Here is a 19,463-nt window from a genome sequence, read left to right as displayed (position 1 = left end):
AGACAAAGAAGTGCTTTCATCTCCCTGCTCCCTGTGGAATGTTCACTGGCTCTATTAACTCACAGTTCATCTGACCACACAAGTCCAGTCCACATTAACTTTTTAAAATTTTATTTATTATTTTTAATGGATAAATAATTGTGTTACATTTTGTTTTTAACCCCCCCCCCTTTTTTGGTTTTCAAGACAGGGTTTCTCTGTATAGCTTTGTGCCTTTCCAGGAACTCACTCTGTAGCCCAGGTGGGCCTTGAACTCACAGAGATCTGCCTGCCTCTGCTCCCGAGTGCTGAAATTAAAGGTGTGTGCACCACCACTGCCCAGCAGTTTTTACTTTGTATATTACATTTGTAGAGGACACTGTGATGTTTTATATGCACACAGTAGAGAATGACTGAACCAGAGTAACATCCATCATACCTCATTTACTTATATGGAAAGATAGTTGACAGATTTTCTCATTTTAATGTTAGGAATTCTGATGACTCCTGACACCTCATAGTGGTTTTCCTTTGCGTTTCCTTGCTGAGGAATGAGGTGGGACAAATTTCCATTTACTTATTGGTCACCTGATGATCTCTGACTTGTGTCACCTCTGAGTCTCTGTTGACTTTGGGGATTCCTGATACCTCTGTGAGTCTGCCAATCGGTGTAAATGAAGTACTGCCCTCATCCTGCTCTTCACCTTTGCTCTTTTTCTTCATCAACAGACTGTATTCTGATGAAGGCAAATGACTTTTCTCATTCAGTGTGGCCTGTGCACTAAGAAATCACTGCTTAATCCAAGACGGCAAGAGTCATTCCTTATGCCATCTCTGTAAAGTTCTCACGGAACCCACAGGAGGTTTTCCTGGAATGGCTCATGACAGCAACACTAATGGGTGACCACAAGAACAGTAAGAGGCAATATTTAGGGAGTTGACAGTCTCCCGAGACAGTCCCAAGGAGTTTACATGGACCATTTAATTTCCACAGTGATTATCCTTATGTACAGGGAATGTACAGAACAGACATTTTACAAACACAGTCTTGATTTATGGGAGTTTTAGCTTTAGTTTTCAACTTTATGATGGCACAAAAGCTATCCAGACCTTAGTTTTTTTAAATCATAATAGTGGGAAAGTGTGTCCACACAACTACTGATTTTTCAACTTTGCGATGGTGTGAAAGCATATTCAATGCAAATACTGATTTTTTTCAGTTTTGCAAAAGCATGCCTGGTACAATCACTGATGTTGTCAATTCTCTGAAAGCACAGCCAATAAGCAACTGTTTTTTTCAGCTTTACAATGGCATGATAGTATGCTAAATATAACTGCTTTTTCCACTTTATGACAGTGCAAAAATGAAGCCATAGGACCACTTGATTTTTCAACTCTACAATGGCATGAAAATGTATTCAATATAACTACTCATTTTTCAACTTTGTAAAAGTGTACTCAACACAACCACTCATTTTTGAATTTCAAGATGTTGTGAAGATATACCTATATAACCATAGATTCTTCAACATCACAATGACGTGAAAACATACCCAATACACCACTGAGTTTCACTTTTAACAAATATTCCAATTTTTTTTTTTTGAGACAGGGTCATGCTATGTAGGCTAGTCTGGAATCTGGTATGTTGCTCAGGCTAGCCTTGAACTTTCAATCTTCCCATCTCAGCCTCTTGAGATTACAGGCATGTGGTACCATACCTGGCTACTAGTCAAGAAATTATGGGAGATACTCAGTATTTTATTACTGAATAGACTTTGTGTTAGATGCTTTTGCCCAGTGTAGGATAAAGGGCATGATCTGAGCACATTTGAGACAGGCTGGGTTAAGCTGTGGTGTTTGGCTGGTAAAGTGTCTTAAGTGCATTTTCAATTGATCTCCTTCAGTGTATGATGGATTTATCAGGGGTAAGGAGCAGCTTATGAGTGTCTCACAGAGAGCAAAGAGGTGGAATGGTGATGCTAGCTGGTACAGTATATGCCAAGACTAAAGGCTTTGCCACAAATGTCACATGAGCAGGGTTGCCCCCTAGAATGAACCTGAAATGTAATAAAAGGTAGAATGGTATTGGTTGGCTTCTGTGGGTTTACTCAACCAATTTATTCAGTAAAAACACCAATATGGAAAGAATATGATCATTAAGAAAAGTGACTTTTACACTCTCTCAAATTCACCTCTAGTATGCCTTCTGATATTCTACAAATAGGCAAGTGACCACGAAGACTTTCTTAAGATAAATTAATCACCAAGGAAAGAATGAATGAAGGCGAGAGGCCTTGGTTTGCTCTTTATAGTCAATGTTTCCAATGTGTGTGAGTCTTCTGATGTTCTTTGACATGGTTTATATTATTGTAAATCTTTCCACACTCTTTACACAGCTTTTCCATGTGAGTTTTCTCATATTGTTTAAGCTGGTAGCCGTAACTAAAGGCCTTCCCACATCCCTTACATTTGTGGGGTTTCTCTCCTGTGTGAATTCTCTCATGTTTAAGAAGGCTTGATCCATGTACAAAGGTCTTCCCACACTCCTTATATTTATAAGGTGTTTCACCAGTGTGAATTCTCTCATGTTGGGTGAGGTGATAGCCATAATTAAAGCCCTTACCACATTCTGTACATTTATAGGGCTTCTCACCTGAATGAATTCTTTCATGTTTAATAAGGCTTGAAACCCAGCAAAAGGCCCTCCTACATTCCTTACACTCATGCAGTTTCTCCCCAGTGTGAATCTTCTGGTGCTGAGTGAGGTAATTGACTCTAGTGAAGGACTTCCCACACTCTTGGCATTCAAAGGGTTTCTCACCTCTGTGGATTCTCTTATGCTGAATGAGACTGGAACTACAAATAAAGACCTTCCCACAGTCTTTACATTCATAGGGCTTATCACCACTGTGAATTCTCTTGTGCTGCATACATTTATAGAGATGACTAAAAGTCTTCCCACAGCCTTTACACTCACAGTCTTTCTCCCCAGTATGAAGCCCTTGATGCCGAGTGAGTTTGTAGCCATATCTAAAGGTTTCCCCACAGTCTTTACATAACTATGGTTTTTCACCAGTGTGAATTCTCCTATGAACAACAAGGCTCGAACCCCAGTGAAAGGCTTTTCCACAGTTGTTACATTCATAAGGCTTCTCTCCAGTGTGAATTTTCTGGTGTTGAGTAAGCTGATTCCACCAGCGGAAGGCTTTCTTACAGTCTTTATACTCATAGGGCTTCTTGCCAGTGTGAATTTTCTGATGCTGTCTAAGATGATACCTGCGACTAAAGGCTTTCCCATATTCCTGACCTAAGAAGGAACTCTCCTTTTGAGGTCTCACTTATGTTGTAGGTGTGCTTTTGAAGGGTTCACAACACGCCCCCATGGTCGCATATACCTGGCAGACACTTCCACCTAGCCAATTCCAGGTCAGGATAGGCATTTCCGGGTCAGGGCGTCTCTCGTAACCAGGATACCCGGTGGACCTGGACACCTCCGCCTAGCCAGTTCCAGGTCAAGATAGCCATTTCCGGGTCAAGGCGTCTCGTGTAACCAGGATCCGTGACGTTTCATGGCCACATAAGCGCGCAACGTGGCCATGTGATCTACGCACACGCGTGGAGTAGTGATGTGACCTGGCCACGCCCAGCCAGTTTAAACTGAGCGCCATGTTCCCGGTTCCTTCTTCTTCTCCATGCACGTGTCTCTCCCATAGGCCTGCACACTCTCTATCCCTTTATCTCTAATAAACTCTTATAAGCGGATTCTGTTGTGTTTCTTGACATTTCCTTGCAGGGTAAGAACACAACGTGGCTAAATAACTAACAGCTTTCTCTCTCAGTGGTTGCTTTTCTAGTCCTGTCTGTTACATCATTGACATTTTCCTCTTCAGAGCCCTGAGGTTGTTCACACTCACCTTCACCGGTCCCGTCAGGGTGAGGAGATATACTTTTGTCACTTGGATTCCTTTTGCAAGAGCTCAGTCCATAAATGCTTCTTCTAATAGCTAAAATGTTCGCCCCTTTTGATAATTTCCCATCTGGAAGAAAAATGACATTAAGAAAAAATGTTTATTTTATTTTACGTGTATGCATATTTTGACTGCATTTCTGTATGTTCACTACATTCATGCCTGCTGTCAGTGGGGGTCAGAAGAAGGCACTGATCCCTTAGAACTGGAGTTACAGATGGTTGTGAGCCATGATGAGAGTGCTGGGAACCAAACCAGGGTCTTCTGTAAGAAGAGCAAGTGCTCTGAACTGTTGGGCTATTTCTCCAGCCCTCATTTGTTTCTTTGAAAGGGAAAATCAGAAGCTAAAACTAACCACGATTCAAAAGCTTCCCCAGCAGCATTGATGTTCTCGGGCCACAGCTTGTTAGTGAGAGAACACAATGGGCAGTCGTGCTAAAGCCAAATGGGAAAGGATGCTGACTGCTGCTCTAGAGATTCTCTGTTAAGAGGGCAGAAATGTCTTAAAAGCAAACACGATACAATGTATGCTGTAGGTGTGAGATGACATGCTTGGAAAGTCCAAGGAAACTAAACACTGAACTGCTGGCGGCTCAGGGGAGAATACACACTTGGGGCGGCATGGATAAGCCTGCAGGACATTATGTTAAGTGAAATAAGCCAGGAGCAGAAAAACAAACACTTCATGTATTAATAGGGAATGTAAAAAAGCTCATCCTGCTGGGTGGTGGCAGTGGTGGTGCACGCCTTTAATCCCAGCACTTGGGAGGCAGAGGCAGGCAGATCTTTCTGAGTTTGAGGCCAGCCTGGTCTACAGAGTGAGTTCCAGAACAATCAGTGGGACCTTGATTGCTGTAGTAGAGGGTAGAATCTGGGTATAGTGGCTTCACCTGTAACTGAGACACTTAGAAGACCAAGACATGAGGGCATCACAACTTTGAGGCTAGCCTGGGCTACATAGTGAGTACCAGGCTGGCCAGGGGAACCTGCTTAAAAGAGAAAAAAGTAGCAGGTAGTAGAATACCAGTTCCCCAAACTAGTAGGCTAAGGAGTAGGGATTAGGGGAGGTTGGTTAGTAGATAACAAAGTATTAGGTAAAGAGGAGGATTAAGTTCTAGTACAGCCACTGTAAAGAAACATAGATTTACAACACTGTTTTTTTATTTTTATTTTTTTATTTTTAATATCTTAAGTTGCCCAAGCTGGCCTTAAACTTGTGATGTGGCTAAGGCTGACCTTGAGGTCTTGATATCTGTCCCTGTCTCTTAAGTGTCGGTGTTGAAGGAATATGCCATGCTGCCCAGCTTTCACATGTTTCTTTTTTTCTTTTCTTTTTTTTTAAAGATTTATTTATTTATTTATTTATTTATTTATTTATTTATTTATTTATTTATTATGTATACAGTGTTCTGCCTGCACACATCCCTGCAGACCAGAAGAGGGCACCAGATCTCATTACAGATGGTTGTGAGCCACCATGTGGTTGCTGGGAATTGAACTCAGGACCTTTGGAAGAACAGCCAGTGCTCTTAACCTCTGAGCCATCTCTCCAGCCCTGCTTTCACATATTTCAAGATAATGCTCTTACCACAAAGAAAGGATCAATGCTCTATAATACAGAGATGAAAGAAAAACAATGGTTTTTATATTGATTGGCTGAGTGTGTGTATGTGAGACACACATATGTGCTACAGTCCATGAGTGGAGGTCAGAGGACAACCTGGGGCAGTTGGTTCCGTCCCTTAACCATGTAAGTACTTGAGATTGAACTTAAAACTGTCAGGCTTGGCAACAAGTATCTCTACCCACTGAACCATCTTGTCAGCCCCTTGAAGAAAAAATTTATAAGGTCAAAAAATTTAATAGGGTCTTGATATTTAGCCATACTCCAAGTTTTAAGCTTCTTGTCTGTCTCTGAAGCAACGGGATCACAGGTGTCTCTGCCTCAGATTTTTCTAATCAGGAACTGTTAGGTTATAGCCACTGAAAACTGAAAATGAGATTGATAAAGACTTCATAAAAGAGAGAGCTTTAAGGAATAAACAGGAATTCAGATGATTGGGAAAACACCCTGTCTCAAACATTTGCTTACCCTCAAGTTAAGCAGAGAAAGATGGCTGCCAGCATGCATGAATTACTGTCAGAATTACGCTTCTGGTTCTGGGGATGGAACCCTGAGACTTGGGCATGTCAGTTGAGGTGTATCTTCAGATTCCAGTTCTGGGGAGGAGGGAGAGTGAGATAAACTTTGAATTGTATGTTTATTCAGTAGCCCAGGGACTGATGGTAATCCTCCTGCTTCAGTTTCCCAATGCTGGGATTATTTGTGTGAACTACCATATCCAGTAGTGTGCCACCATGCCTGGCAAGTTCAGTTTCTGTCTTCCCTGTGACTAGTCATTTGTACTTGAGTATAACTATTTCTTACACTGACAGAAAGAGTCATGACTTACAAGCTTGGGAGAATGAACTGTACACATACACACACTGTGCTTTTAAGAGTGCATGGCATGCTGGGCGGTGGTGGTGCACACCTTTAATCCCAGCACTCAGGGAGGCAGAGGCAGGCGGATTTCTGTGAGTTCAAGACCAGCCTGGTCTACAGAGAGAGTTCCAGGACAGCCAGAGCTACACAGAGAAACCCTGTCTGGAAAAACAAAAACAAAACAAAAAAACAACAAATAATGAAAACAAACAAACAAACAAACAAACAAACAAACAAAAAAAGAGTGCATGGCATACAGTAGGTCTAACATTAGCCTTTCTTGGTATTATTTTATTTTGTGACATGGTCCTGATGTGTTGGCCTCAAACTCACAATCTTTCAGCCTTGGCCCCTGGAGTGCCGGGACTGCAGGCATGTGCATCCAGCGTCAAATACATGGTTCATGGACTGTAACTTCCCATCTCACTTCAGGTACAATGTTCCAGCAATGGGAATCTCCTCATTTTGGCTTTACACAAATTCCGTGTCTAATTTACTTTCTGTTAAACACAAAGGTGTTTAACTTAACAGCAAATCAGAGCTCTCGATTGAGATGTTTCCCCTTTAGGTGGGTCCTCAAAATCCAAAAGTGAACAGCAATTTGGATGTAAACACAACATCTAAAGACAAGGCTACCTTCCTTGAAGATGGTTATACACATCCAGAATTCCACTTTACCCCTTGATCATGAGGGAAGAGAGATTATCACAAGGGGGGGCAGCCAAAGGGGCCAATGACTGTTGGATGAGAAGATGAAGGCTTGGGAAGTCCACTTCCACACGGATCAGTTCAATGCCTTCTCTGGCAACGGTCTCTTGGAAAATGGTCCTGAGAATCACAGGACAATGCTGATACTCCGGGGAGCAGAGTCTAGGTTACCTGAAGTATACAGCTTACCTAGGGAGATCAGGTTACTGTAGTTCTCCAGCATCACATCCCAGTACAGGTCCCTCTGCACAGAGTCCAGACAGGCCCACTCCGCCTGAGAGAAGTCTATAGCCACATCAGAGAATGTCACCAAATCCTGAAAACAGAAACCCACATATACCTGATGAGGTGACAGGAGAGACCTTCAGGATGAAGGAGGTGATGGCTGCCACTGTGTTAGCTGAAGATGGATGGCAGCAAGAACACCACGTTCCAGGCTGAGCACTGCTGTGTTACTACAGAGCCCAAGGCTGTGCAGATAACTATCTGCCTGGGAGAAGATGAAAAAACCTTCCTTTTTGTTCACAAGCACAACCTGTTAGTGCCTGCTTGGTCAGTTACCGATGGGTGCAGGTTCTTATGATATCTTTGTTTTATTACTTAAAAATAATTAAGTTCATCGTGATTCCGATTGTGAATGTGGGCACACACATGCCTACAATGTGGTGGTCAAGACGACTTGTAGAAGTTGTTCTTTCTGTTTCTTGTGGTTTCTGAGTATCAAACTTAGTTTGTCTAGCACTTTGGTGGCAAGTGCCTTTACCTGCTGAGGCATTTCTGGCCATATATATATTTATGCTTTTTGAGACAGGGTCTTGTCATGTAGCCCAGTCAAAACAAGAAATTCATGATCTTCCTGCCTCAGACGCCCTCCTAGTACTGAGATTGCAGAGGTGCACCACTACATCCAGATGATTTTTCTTTAAAGGTTCTTTATTTATCTGTGTGCATGTACATGTGTTATTGTGTATGCTCAGGGGACTTGTGGGAGTTGGTTCTCACTTTTTCCAACACGGGTTCTGGGGATCAAACTCAGGTCACCAGGCTTGTCTGCAAGCATCTTACGATGAGCGATCTCGCTCTCTCCCGGGTGCTGCTGTCTCCCTCCCCGCTCCATGCTGGAGCTCAAACCCAGGGCCCCGTAAGTGCTAAGTAAGCACTCGATCTCATCTCATCGAGCTACATCCCTGGCTCACCTTCTCTTGGAGTTCAGGAGTTCAGGGGATTGAATCATGCATGGGAGGCCAGCACTCTATCAGTGAGCTATATTCTCTGTTCTTCTTCTTTTTTAAAAATTAATTTTATGTAGATAGGTATTTTGCATATGAGTCTGTGCCTCACATATATGCCTGGTACTTACGGAGGCCCGAAGAGGCTGTGGAATCCTCTGGAACTGGAGTTACAGATGGCTGGGAGCTGCCATGTGGGTGCTGGGAATTGAAGCTGAGTCCTCTAGGAGAGCAGCCAGGGCTCTCAACCACTGAGTCATTTCTCTAGACCCTCTCTCTTTGTTCTTAAGGAAAAAAATGTGCTTTTTAAGATCTTTTATTTTTTTAAATTAGTTAATTTAAATTATTTAATTAGTTTTGTTTTTTCAAGACAGGGTTTCTCTGTATAGCTCTGGCTAGCCTGCAACTCACTCTGTAGACCAGGCTGGCCTCGAACTCAGAGATCCACCTGCTTCTTCCTCCTGAGTTCTGGGATTAAAGGCATGTGCCATTATGTCTGGCTTTACAACATTCTTTTTTTTAGGAGGTGGGAGGTATGTCTCTCTATGTAGTCCTGGCTGTCCTGGAACTTGATATATAGACCAAGATGGCCTCAAGATTTTTTATTTTAGGCTCTGCATATTTGGGTGTTCTGAATGTTCAAGTCACTGAGCAGTCTCCCTTTATAACAACAGAAGTATCAAAAAATCTTATCACATAGTCAGGCTAATGAGATTTAAACCTCTTGGAGTCATACACCTGGCTGACTGAGACAACTGTCAGTTCTTCCTTTCTCCTGTTCCTGATGCAGAGGACACTGGTACCAAATGACTAAGCATCATATGGCGGTCTGGCAGGCCCATCCAACAACAAAATGTATCTCCTGGTTTCTATGGCAAGGTTACAACTCTATTAAACACAGTGTCAACTTGAGAAACCTAGCAAAGCTTGTATGTCAGCATATACTAAGATGAAGATCACCAGACATATTCCTTCTTACCTACCCAGAACACAAGACCAGTCAGTAGAGATGAACAATGCTTTCTCTTATGGTCCACTGGGACTGGCATGTCCAACTTTTCAGGCCACAGAGAGGCCAATATTTTGCCCAAGGGATTTTGTTCCTTCATTGTTATAATATTACTCTGGACCAAAAAGAAACTGAGCACACAGGAGACTCTCAATAATTCAGTGATTGAGTAACCAGCTTATATGGGACCATGATTCACTGGCATAGGGAAAATCAGGGGGTAGCTAAGTAGAAAAGGCTTGCTTAGCTCTGGGTATTCATAGCAATGTCCCCATATCTGACCAGTACATTTTTTTTTATCATTTTTTCATTATTAAGAAATTTTCTATTCACTTTACATACCAACCACAGATTTCCCCCCTTCCCTCTACTCATCCCCCAGCTTTCCCCCACCCACCCCACCCCCACATTTTCCAAGTCAAGGTCTCCCATGGGGAGTCAGCAGAGCCTGGCATACTCAGCTGAGGCAGGTCCAAGCCCTTCCCCGCTGCACCAAGGCTGTGCAAGGTGTCACACCCTAGGCACTGGGCTCCAAAAAGTCCGCCCATGCACCAGGGACAGATCCCGATCCCCCTGCCTGGGGGCCCTCCCAACAGTTCAAGTTAAAGAACTGTCTGCCATATCCAGAGGGCCTAGTCTAGCCCTATGGGGGCTCCACAGCTGTCAGTCCACAGTTCACGGGTTTCCACCAGTGTGGCTGCTGACCAGTACATTTTAAGAAGGAAGGAAACACACACTTACACGGGCCTTGGTTCCAGAACTCAAGGCTTTGTTGGCCATCTTGGGGCTTCTTCCACAGTAAACACGAAGTCTGAGAACTGCAGGAAAAAGTGAATAACTAAACCAGTGGCAACTGGCTTCTCAAGTGACTTCCAGTTTTCACTGCCACATCCCAATCTATACACAAGCACAGTGAGAGAGAGATTAAGATGCTTCTGGATAAAAATCAAGAGGAGGCATTTTACTTTTTTTGGGGGGGGGGGCAGGGGTTTGTCTCGAAGACAGTTCCCTGCTTGGAGTATGTCTGGGAGAAGTCTGGGATGCGGTAAAGAATCTGGCCTTGTCTCCAAACATTGGGCCTTTGCTGCCAGATCCCAAGAGACAGTCTCCATCTTACCTGATGGAGATGCTTTGCTTTGTCTTAGGCGGAGGCCGAGCAGTCTGTAAACACCAACCCGATGATGCAGGGTGAGGGGCTTGGATCACACAGGGACAACAGACCTGGAGACTGAGATCAAACATGTAATGTGCTAGAACTCCTGCTGTGCTGAATGTCAGAGTGAGTGACAGTTACTAACCTCCTAGTGTCGGTTTCCTTCCTGCTAAAACTGGAATAGAAAAATTATGAGATGTGGCTGTCCCAAATTTAAGGTAATCTATCTAAAGCAATCGGCAATATGAAATGATTAATATCTGTTACTATAATAGATCAAGAATTTTACACAGCTGCTTATTAATTTTTTTTCCTTTGCTACGGGGCTCAAATCTTGTTCCTTGTACATGCTAGGTAAGTACTCCATCACTGAGCCACATCTCCAGCCCCATTTAATGTCTGTCTATCTATCTATCTATCTATCTATCTATCTATCTATCTATCTATCTATCTATCTATCTATCTATCTATCTATCTATCTAAAGATAGGCTTTCTCTGTGTAGCCTTGTCTGTTCCAGAACTTGCTCTGTAGACCAGGCTGGCCTCAAATTCAGAGATCTTCCTGCCTCTGCCTCCCTCTGCTGGGATTAAAGGTGTGTGCCATCACTGCCCCTGTTTATTTTTCTTTGACAGGCTCTCCGTCCCTGACTTGTGACAATCCTCTGGCCTTAGCTTCCCAGACTGTTGGGATTGCAGGCATACATAGCAAGCAGGCTCAGCTTCCCTTCTTGATTCTTAAGTTTGTATTCTTTAAACTGTCTAAATAATTGACATGAATGTCAGATGTTAGGAGGCTGGTTTTCATCATGAAACACTTATATATCTGCATTCATGAAGAAATGCATCCTCTCTATGAACAGCCAGGGGGCAGAGACATTCTGTGTAAAAAATTCAGCTCAGAGGCTGCATCTGTTTTTTTTTTTTTTTTTTTTTTTTTTTTGTGACAGACCCACAGCTCTGGGTTCCATTCACAAACTAAGCTTTGGAGTCATTTGTGAATTAATACAAAATTTTAGGAGGATGTGCTGCTCTAGAAACACACATATGTTTTGAATTTTTTCTTTTCTTTCCTTTTTTCTTTTTTTAAAGAGACAGTTCTTCCAGGTTGGCTTTGAACACCGGATTCTCCTGCCTCTACCTCGTAAGTGTTGGGATTATATCTGCGACATCACAAATGATTTATTTGTATTTTTTGAAGCAGAATTTTGCTTTGCAGGCCAGGCTCCATTGTGCTGAGCTTATAGCCATGTACTGCCATGCTCTGCAAAGGTTATTGCTCTTGACCATCCAAAGCTGTTTTCTCTTTGTGAACTTCTTAGCACCCATCACTTTCCCCTTCATATGCATGTTGCTCGTGATTTATAAGTATCCACGCTTATCATTATTCATGTGATGACAAGATAGTATGTACCAATAAATGCTTGGGGTTATAAGTATGTTAATGCATTCTATCCTTATAATGACCCAATTTTCAAAAGGTCAAAAACAGGTAGGAGGAACCAATAATAGGTCTGAAATTCTCTCTCATCTTGAATACGTTTTAATGGATATTATTATTATTGTTTAAGCAGATACACTAAAGCAGGTCACCCAATACTGCTCCAAATGGATACAGTGTGGGTGGGTCACAAGACTGCATACTTCTTTGCAACTGGTCTTGTGATGTCAGCACCTTTGATCTCACGTATTGGTTCCTTTGATACTTGCATTATTTTCAAAATAAAGAAATACCATCTTTTTTCCCCCCTTCTTAGTATGGGTATCAACACCTCAAAGGACAAATTAAAACCTATAAGGCAAAATTCTCTAATCAAAAGAGAAACTCACCTTTACCTTTAAGATGCCTGAAAGTCCTTCCTACTGAAGACAGCATCTTCGGTTGTCCTGAAGACGGGGTGGGATGGACGACGATGAAAACAGCGCCTCTGCAGAGAACAGGTTAAAACAGAAAACATACCCGAGGCTCAACTACTTTTAGGCTATTGGTAAAACCTTGTGTTGGCTCTGAACTTCCCAGATACTCGAGGACCTGTTTTTAATATTCCTACCTGTAGCATGAGGGATCTTTGCATCCCCACAAAGGAAGACTACGCACAATGCTAGCTCTGAAACTGTCCTGACGCCTTTGTTTGGTCATTTTACCTAGGGCTCAACGGCGCTCAGACGGTAAAGGCGGAGGACCTACAGGTGTCAGAGTTTCGCAAGGCACATGCTTGGACTAGCTACTCTTGTCCCTGTCAAAACCACTGACACCAGTCTCGTCTTCCTTATGGAGCAGTCGCGACAAATGCGTCGTGTTAGGCTCACACTTGTTACCTGGGTATACCTCAGCAGTGGTGCCACAGACTGCGTCTGTGTCCCACGTCAGAAGCAAGATAGAACTGCCATAAGGGTTCGAGGCTGCACATGCAGCCCTTGCTGCAGTGTATAAACAGACTCGGTGTGTCCCCCTGCCCCTGCAGTTTCAAGGCAACAGCTGGCCGTATCAGTGCCAAGCAAAGGGAAAGTAATGCTCACATGCGTGCGTCACGGGAGGGGGTGGGGGCATTCACCTACACAGGCAACCCAAGCAATCCCAGAGACCTCAACCCAGGACAGTACGCATGCGCATGGAGTTCTGGCTGGGTAAGCACTGTGCAATGGAGAAGATACTTAGATTCAAGCGTGCACTCATACACTCGCGCGCGCACATACACATACGTGTCTGCGCACACATGCGAACACACAGACACACATGCACGTGCACACACGGACACACACAGATGTATGCGTACACTCGAGCACATACAGTGGTATGCCACCTAGAGGACCACACCCACCCATGTTAGGATTATCATTATTATGATAAAACGCCATGACCAAAGCAACTTGGGGAGAAAAGGGTTTATTGGTCTTACATTTCCACATCACTGCTCATCATAGAAGGAAGTTAGGACAGGAACACAAATGGCAGAAACCTGGAGGAGGTTTGCAAGCGCTGATGCAGAGGCTAGGGAGGGGTGGTGCTTACTTGTGGTGATATATTGGGTATCAAATAAAGCTTGCCTGAGGATCAGAGGACAGAGCAAGCCACTAGATTAAACATAGAAGCCAGGTAGTGGTGGCACACATCTTTAATCCTAGCACTTCAGAGGCAGAGATCTGTTTAGATCTCTGTGAGTTCAAGGCCACGCTGGGATACATGAGATTGATTCAGTCTAGGAGAGAAACAGAGCCAGGCTGTGGTGTCACACACCTTTAATCCCAGCACTTGAGATTTCATGCCTTTGCTACCAGTATTTGGGAGGCACACACACCTTTAATCCCAGCACTAGGAAGGAAATAATATGTCTGGGTGGAGAAAGGTATATAAGGCTGGAGGAGACAGGAACTAAAGCCTTTTTGGCTGAGGACTCAGAGGTTTTGAGTAAGAGGATTTGTGGAGTTTGTGAGGCGAGATATGGCAGTGGCTTCTTCCTTTGTCTCTCTGATCTTTCAGCATTTACTCCAATATCTGGCTCTGGTTTTTTTTTTTTTTATTAAAAGATATTTAAGATTCGTGCAAAATTTACTGGCTTTCTCAATGTGGTTTACTTAGCCTGCTCTCCTAGGAGACCAGGGATGGCAACACCCACAATGGGCTGGGTCCTTCCCCATCCATGGTTAGTAAGAAAATGCTCTACAGGCTTATCTACAGTCCTATTTTAGGGAAGTTTTTTCCTTCCTTCCTTCCTTCCTTCCTTCCTTCCTTCCTTCCTTCCTTCCTTCCTTCCTTCCTTCTTTCCTTCCTTTCTTTGAGACAGGGTTTCTTTGTGTAGCTACCCCTGGATGTCCTGGAACTCACAGAGACTTGCTTGCCTCTGCTTCCTGAGTGCTGGGATTAAAGGCCTATGCCACTACCGCCAGGTTGGAGGCACCATCAGCATCCTCCTCCTCCTCTTCTTTCTCTTGTGTCCCCTCCCCCCAAACAGGGCTTTTCCATGTTTTATTTATTTATTTACTTACTTACTCATTTATTTGAGACAGGGTTTCTCTGCGTAGCCCTGGCTTTCCTGGAACTAGCTCTGTAGAATAGCCTGGCCTCAAACTCACAGAGATCCCCCCTGCCTTTAGCCTCCCAGAGTGCTGGGATTAAAGGCATGCACCACCAAAGCTGGCTTAGAGTCATTTTTTTAATTGAGGCTTCTTCCTCAGATGACTTTAGATTGTGTTAAGTTGACATAAAACTATTCAGCACAGTGAATATGACCAAAATATATTATATATAAATATAATGTCCACAAAACCATTATTATGTGTAATTAGTATATATTGAGAAGAAAATAAACAATTTAGAGGTCTTATTCTTTGTGTATGTTTTAACATACATGGATTCCACCTCCCCCCAAAGACAAGGTTGGACTATGTTGTCCTGGCCTGGAATTCAGTATGTAGACCACACTGGCCTCATAAGCATCCATCTGCCTCTGCCTTCCAAATACTAAGACTAAAGGTTGAATATGATATATCAGGGCTGGAGAGATGGTTCAATAGTTAAGAGCACTTGCCGCTATTACAGAGGACCTGAAGTCAATTCCTAGCACCCACACAGCAGCTCACAATAGTCCACCACTCCAGTTCAAGAGGACCTGACACTGTCTTCTGAGCTCCTCAGGCACCAGACATGCACTTGGTACAAATACATACATTCTGGCCAAACACTCACTCACATAAAATCAAAAAGTGCCCACGGCTCTTGTAGAGGGGCCAGAGTTCCCATCATCCATGTCACATTCTGTTCACTATCTCCTGTAAATCCAGTGTAGAGGTGGGGGATGAGCGTGGGAAGTAAAGCTGATGCTCTCCTCTGGACTCTGGATCAACCTGCACTCATGCAAACATATTGTCCACCCCCCATAATTAAAGAAAAAGAAACAAAACAAAACAAAAACCAAACCTGTCTGTAACTCTGGTTTCAGGAGATCCAATGCCCTCTTCTGTCCTCCTCCATAGGCATCAAAGATGAAAAAGATGCACAGATATACAATAGGCAGAATATCCATACACATTAAAAAACAGTCAAAAAAAATTAAAATAGGCAAATAAGTCCCAGAAATGCAATACTACGTCATACCAATAGCAGATGGACTGTGATAAAGTTAAGATGACTGAGAGAGAGTAGAATGCTGGTCACTGGGGCCCGGGAGAGTGAAGAGAATCTTTGCAGCTTTAGTTAGAGAGGAGAAATTCATTTGGAAATCTACTATGGGACTTGGAGATGATCATGAAAAATGGAGTCCAGCTTATTTGAAAATTGCTGAGTGAAGAGTTTATTGTCCTCATAAATATGATAATGAGTGAGGGGAGGGATAAGATTAAAGGTCAACTTGATTTAGTCACTCCAGAACCTATACAAATTTCAAAACATTATTTAATATTATATAATACTACAATGGGGGGGGGGAGAAGAGTATATAGATGAGACATTAGGGCCTTTCTGGAGCTTAAAAAATGGATTTCAGGGTCTGGAGAGATGGATGAGAAGTTAAGAACACATGTTCCTCTTATAGAGGACTGAGGATCCATCCCCACCATCCACATGGCAGCTTACAAGTGTCTAAATCTAGTCCTTACGATCTAGTGCTCTCTTCTGATGTCTGAGGGCATCAGGCATGCCTGGACCACAGGTGACCTTACTGCATTAGTCAGAGTTCTCTAGAGTAACAGAACTGATAGAATAAATAAATAAATAAATAAATAAATAAATAAATAAATAAATAAATAAAAAAACACATATACATATATTAGAATGGCTTCCAAGCTGTAGTCCAGCTAGTCCAACAATGGCTGTCTACCAGTGGAAAGCTCAATAATATAGTAGTTGTTCAGTTCACAAGGCTGGATGTCTCATCTGGTCTTCATTATATGTTGGATCCCAAAGAACTGGGCTCTAATGCCAGGGAAGGAATGAACTTGAAAGAGACAAGGATGAGCAGACAAAGAGCCAAGACTTCCTTCTTCCATGTCCTTTATGCAGGTTGCCAGCAGAAGGTGTGGCCTGGATTTAAGATTCATCTTCCCACTCAAAAGATTTACATTTAGGATGGATCTTCCCACCTCTAATGATCCAACCAAGAAAAGGTCCCTCATAGGTGTATCCAGCTGCTTGGGGTTTAGTTAATTCCAGATGTAGTCAAATTGACAACCAAGAACAGCCATCACATTTACATTTAAGAAAGGGAGAGGCAGGGATGATCAGCAAGATGACGACTAGAGTTCAATCCATGAGTCAGTCTCTCTCTCTCTCTCTCTCTCTCTCTCTCTCTCTCTCTCTCTCTCTCTCTCTCTCTCTCGGCTTTTTGAGACAGGGTTTCTCTCTGTAGTTTTGGTGCCTTTCCTGGAACTCACCCTGTAGACCAGGCTGGCCTCGAACTCACAGAGATCCACCTGGCTCTGCCTCCTGAGTGCTGGGGTTAAAGGCGTGCGCCACCACCGCCCAATGGGTCTCTTACAGTGGAAGAGCCAGCTCTACTGAGTTGCCCCTGACCTCCACACATGCACCGTGGAACACGCAGTCCCATGCTAATTATTAAAACAAACAAACAAACAAACAAACAAAAAACCCAAACAATGACAAAAACAAGAGCCAACCAAACCTTGAACACACAGCTGTCCAGAGGCAGAAGATAAAAACTACAGAAACAATAATGTGTCCATCTGGGAGATGACGCCCAAACAGGCCGTTGTTCCTTCTACTGCTTCTCATGTCAGGAACCTTTGTCAGGAGAGTCTTGAGATGACAGGGGATGGAAAAGCTCATCAGAGTTTTTCTTTTGTCATTTATATGGCCTTCCTAGAGAGTATGTTTGATTAACCTCTTCTGAGATAAAGCTTGGTCACTCTTCCCTCTCTTCCTTTTTTTTGTGCTAGGGATGATACAGTGGTGCATGCTAAACACATGCTATGCCACTCACTGAGCAACACCCCATGGCATTAAATGACAGGATTATTATTTCCATGTCCTGACAGGTACCATTGCCTTGATCAAGTACATACAATACAGCACCCGCACCATTCAAAAGACAATGTACCTGGTGTTTGCACACAGACACATCGCCCACCAGTCACAAGCTCAGAGTCGCTGGCAGCCCTGCCACCTTGAGTGGTATGGTTACATGTGTGGGCACTGGGACCCTCCGGAGGAGTGTACAACTGAAGTAGAATAAGGTAGAAACAGTAGTTATCGGACACTGGTTTATTTATTTAGCAGTTTTCTCAAAGCACTGCTTATACCACCTATTTGCCAAGCACAACTCCGCTTGCTACCAGGAACAGAAAGACCTAGAGAAATGGCCGAAACAACAGAAATGCCCCCAACAACCAGGGACTGCCTCATGTGCTTCTGTAAACATCTCTCTTGCATGCCTGGCCCTCCTTGTGGTTTTAGAGTATAAAATGTCAGTGTAGACTGGACCTGGGATGGAAGCCTTTCAGGAGCTCTCCTGGCTTTAGTCTGCCAGTGACATCTCCACTCTCGTTGGTGTGGCAGTGCTTATTCCAGAAAGATTTCCCAAGACATTTCTGAAAGACCCAGTGAGATCTCATTCACTAGGTCTCCAGTTAGTCTGGAGAGGCTGCCACTCCCTGGCCTCTCAGCCACTTCCTGGTCTCTGGTAGTGGGAAGTTGGAGGCCCCAACAGGACTCCTGGGCCCCCTTCTGGTGGCCAAGGGGACTGTGAGATTCAGGACTGGAGTGGAAGAAGATGAGACTAGGCTGGATGTCCAGGTAAAGCTCCCTACGGAGATAGGCAGGAGGAGCCAGCACGAATTTGGTCACTCTGCAGGAGATTGTATCCAAAGCCTTGATGGGATACTGAGATGGCATTGGTCTCCAAGGGAAAGGTAGAATGGTCCCCAGAGAAATGTGCTAAGCATTTAATAGGAATATATAACTTCTGAATGAATGTGTGAATGCTTGTAATGGACCTACAGTCCTGTGGCCATGGGATTTGATTGAATGCCAACCTGCATGCAGTTCAGCTGAGGTTATTTCACCTGAATAGAGGTGACCAAGCACAGGGACATACATGTGGCTCTAGGCAAGACCTCTGAAGTTTCTGTGAGGGGGCTGGCCAGGGGGAGACCTGCTTGAGGGAGAAGTTGGTCCTCACTAGCCCATCCTATGTGCCACACAGGGCTAGGCCCATATAACTTCCCCAGCTCCTGGTTAGGAAACTCTTATCATCATGGGGTCTCCACAGTCCCAGTGTGAGAACAGCACAGTCCTACAAACCATGCTCAACAACTTTTTTTTTTCCAAGACAGGGTTTCTTTATGTAGTCTTGGCTGTCCTGGAACTTGCTCTGTAGACCAGGTTGGCCTTGAACTCAGAGATCTGCCTGACTGCCTCCTGAGTGCTGGGATTAAAGCTGTGCACCATCGCCATCTGGTGCTCAACAACTTTAAAAGAGAATTTACTGCTGACTATGAAATAAAGGTGAAGTCCTTCAAATGAAAGACTCTCTGTAAAATTGATTGGTCTTCTGTTGATGTCGGCTGGCCACCTGAAGGAACTCTAGATTTGACTCTGATTAACAGAGTTGCAGAGATCTGTATGGGACCACCTGGCTACTCAGACCACGCCCCACGTATTGATTCATGATGCTATTCCTTGCCCTGAGACCCTCTGCTATGGCTTTGCTACCAGATACTGGAGTCTTCCCAGCCCCAGACCATATTGGCTACAAAGATTTTTGAGCCTGAAGTCACCAAGGAAATGCCCCTATTAGCTTCCCCAGAGGATGAAATTTTGCCTGTGATGCCACCTCCTTACCAGCTCCAACTGCTGGCACCGCATGGCTCTGAGGTAGTCGAAAGACTATTTGATCCTGCCCCTCCAGTGGCATTCACCTGGACACACTGCTCACCAACCTTGGCAGGCCCGTCAGCTCTGCCAGACTCAACAACTAC

At 43.8% G+C, this 19,463-nt stretch overlaps 1 protein-coding gene across 1 annotated transcript; it reads right to left on the bottom strand.

The window, feature by feature from the left end:
- Positions 1-12,921, bottom strand: LOC143273281 (uncharacterized). Its single transcript, XM_076572106.1, is given in 6 exon segments — positions 1-3,319; positions 3,807-4,019; positions 7,333-7,459; positions 10,123-10,199; positions 10,499-10,609; positions 12,363-12,921. Coding segments are annotated over 4 exon segments (1,404 nt in total). The 5' UTR covers positions 10,162-10,199; positions 10,499-10,609; positions 12,363-12,921; the 3' UTR covers positions 1-2,294.
- Positions 12,922-19,463: the final 6,542 nt, after the last annotated feature.

Source organism: Peromyscus maniculatus, chromosome 1 (genome assembly GCF_049852395.1).
Source record: "Peromyscus maniculatus bairdii isolate BWxNUB_F1_BW_parent chromosome 1, HU_Pman_BW_mat_3.1, whole genome shotgun sequence".
NCBI lineage: Eukaryota > Metazoa > Chordata > Mammalia > Rodentia > Cricetidae > Peromyscus > Peromyscus maniculatus.
The sequence above is the reverse complement of the archived record's forward strand: the minus strand, read 5'-3'. Positions and strand labels throughout refer to the sequence as shown.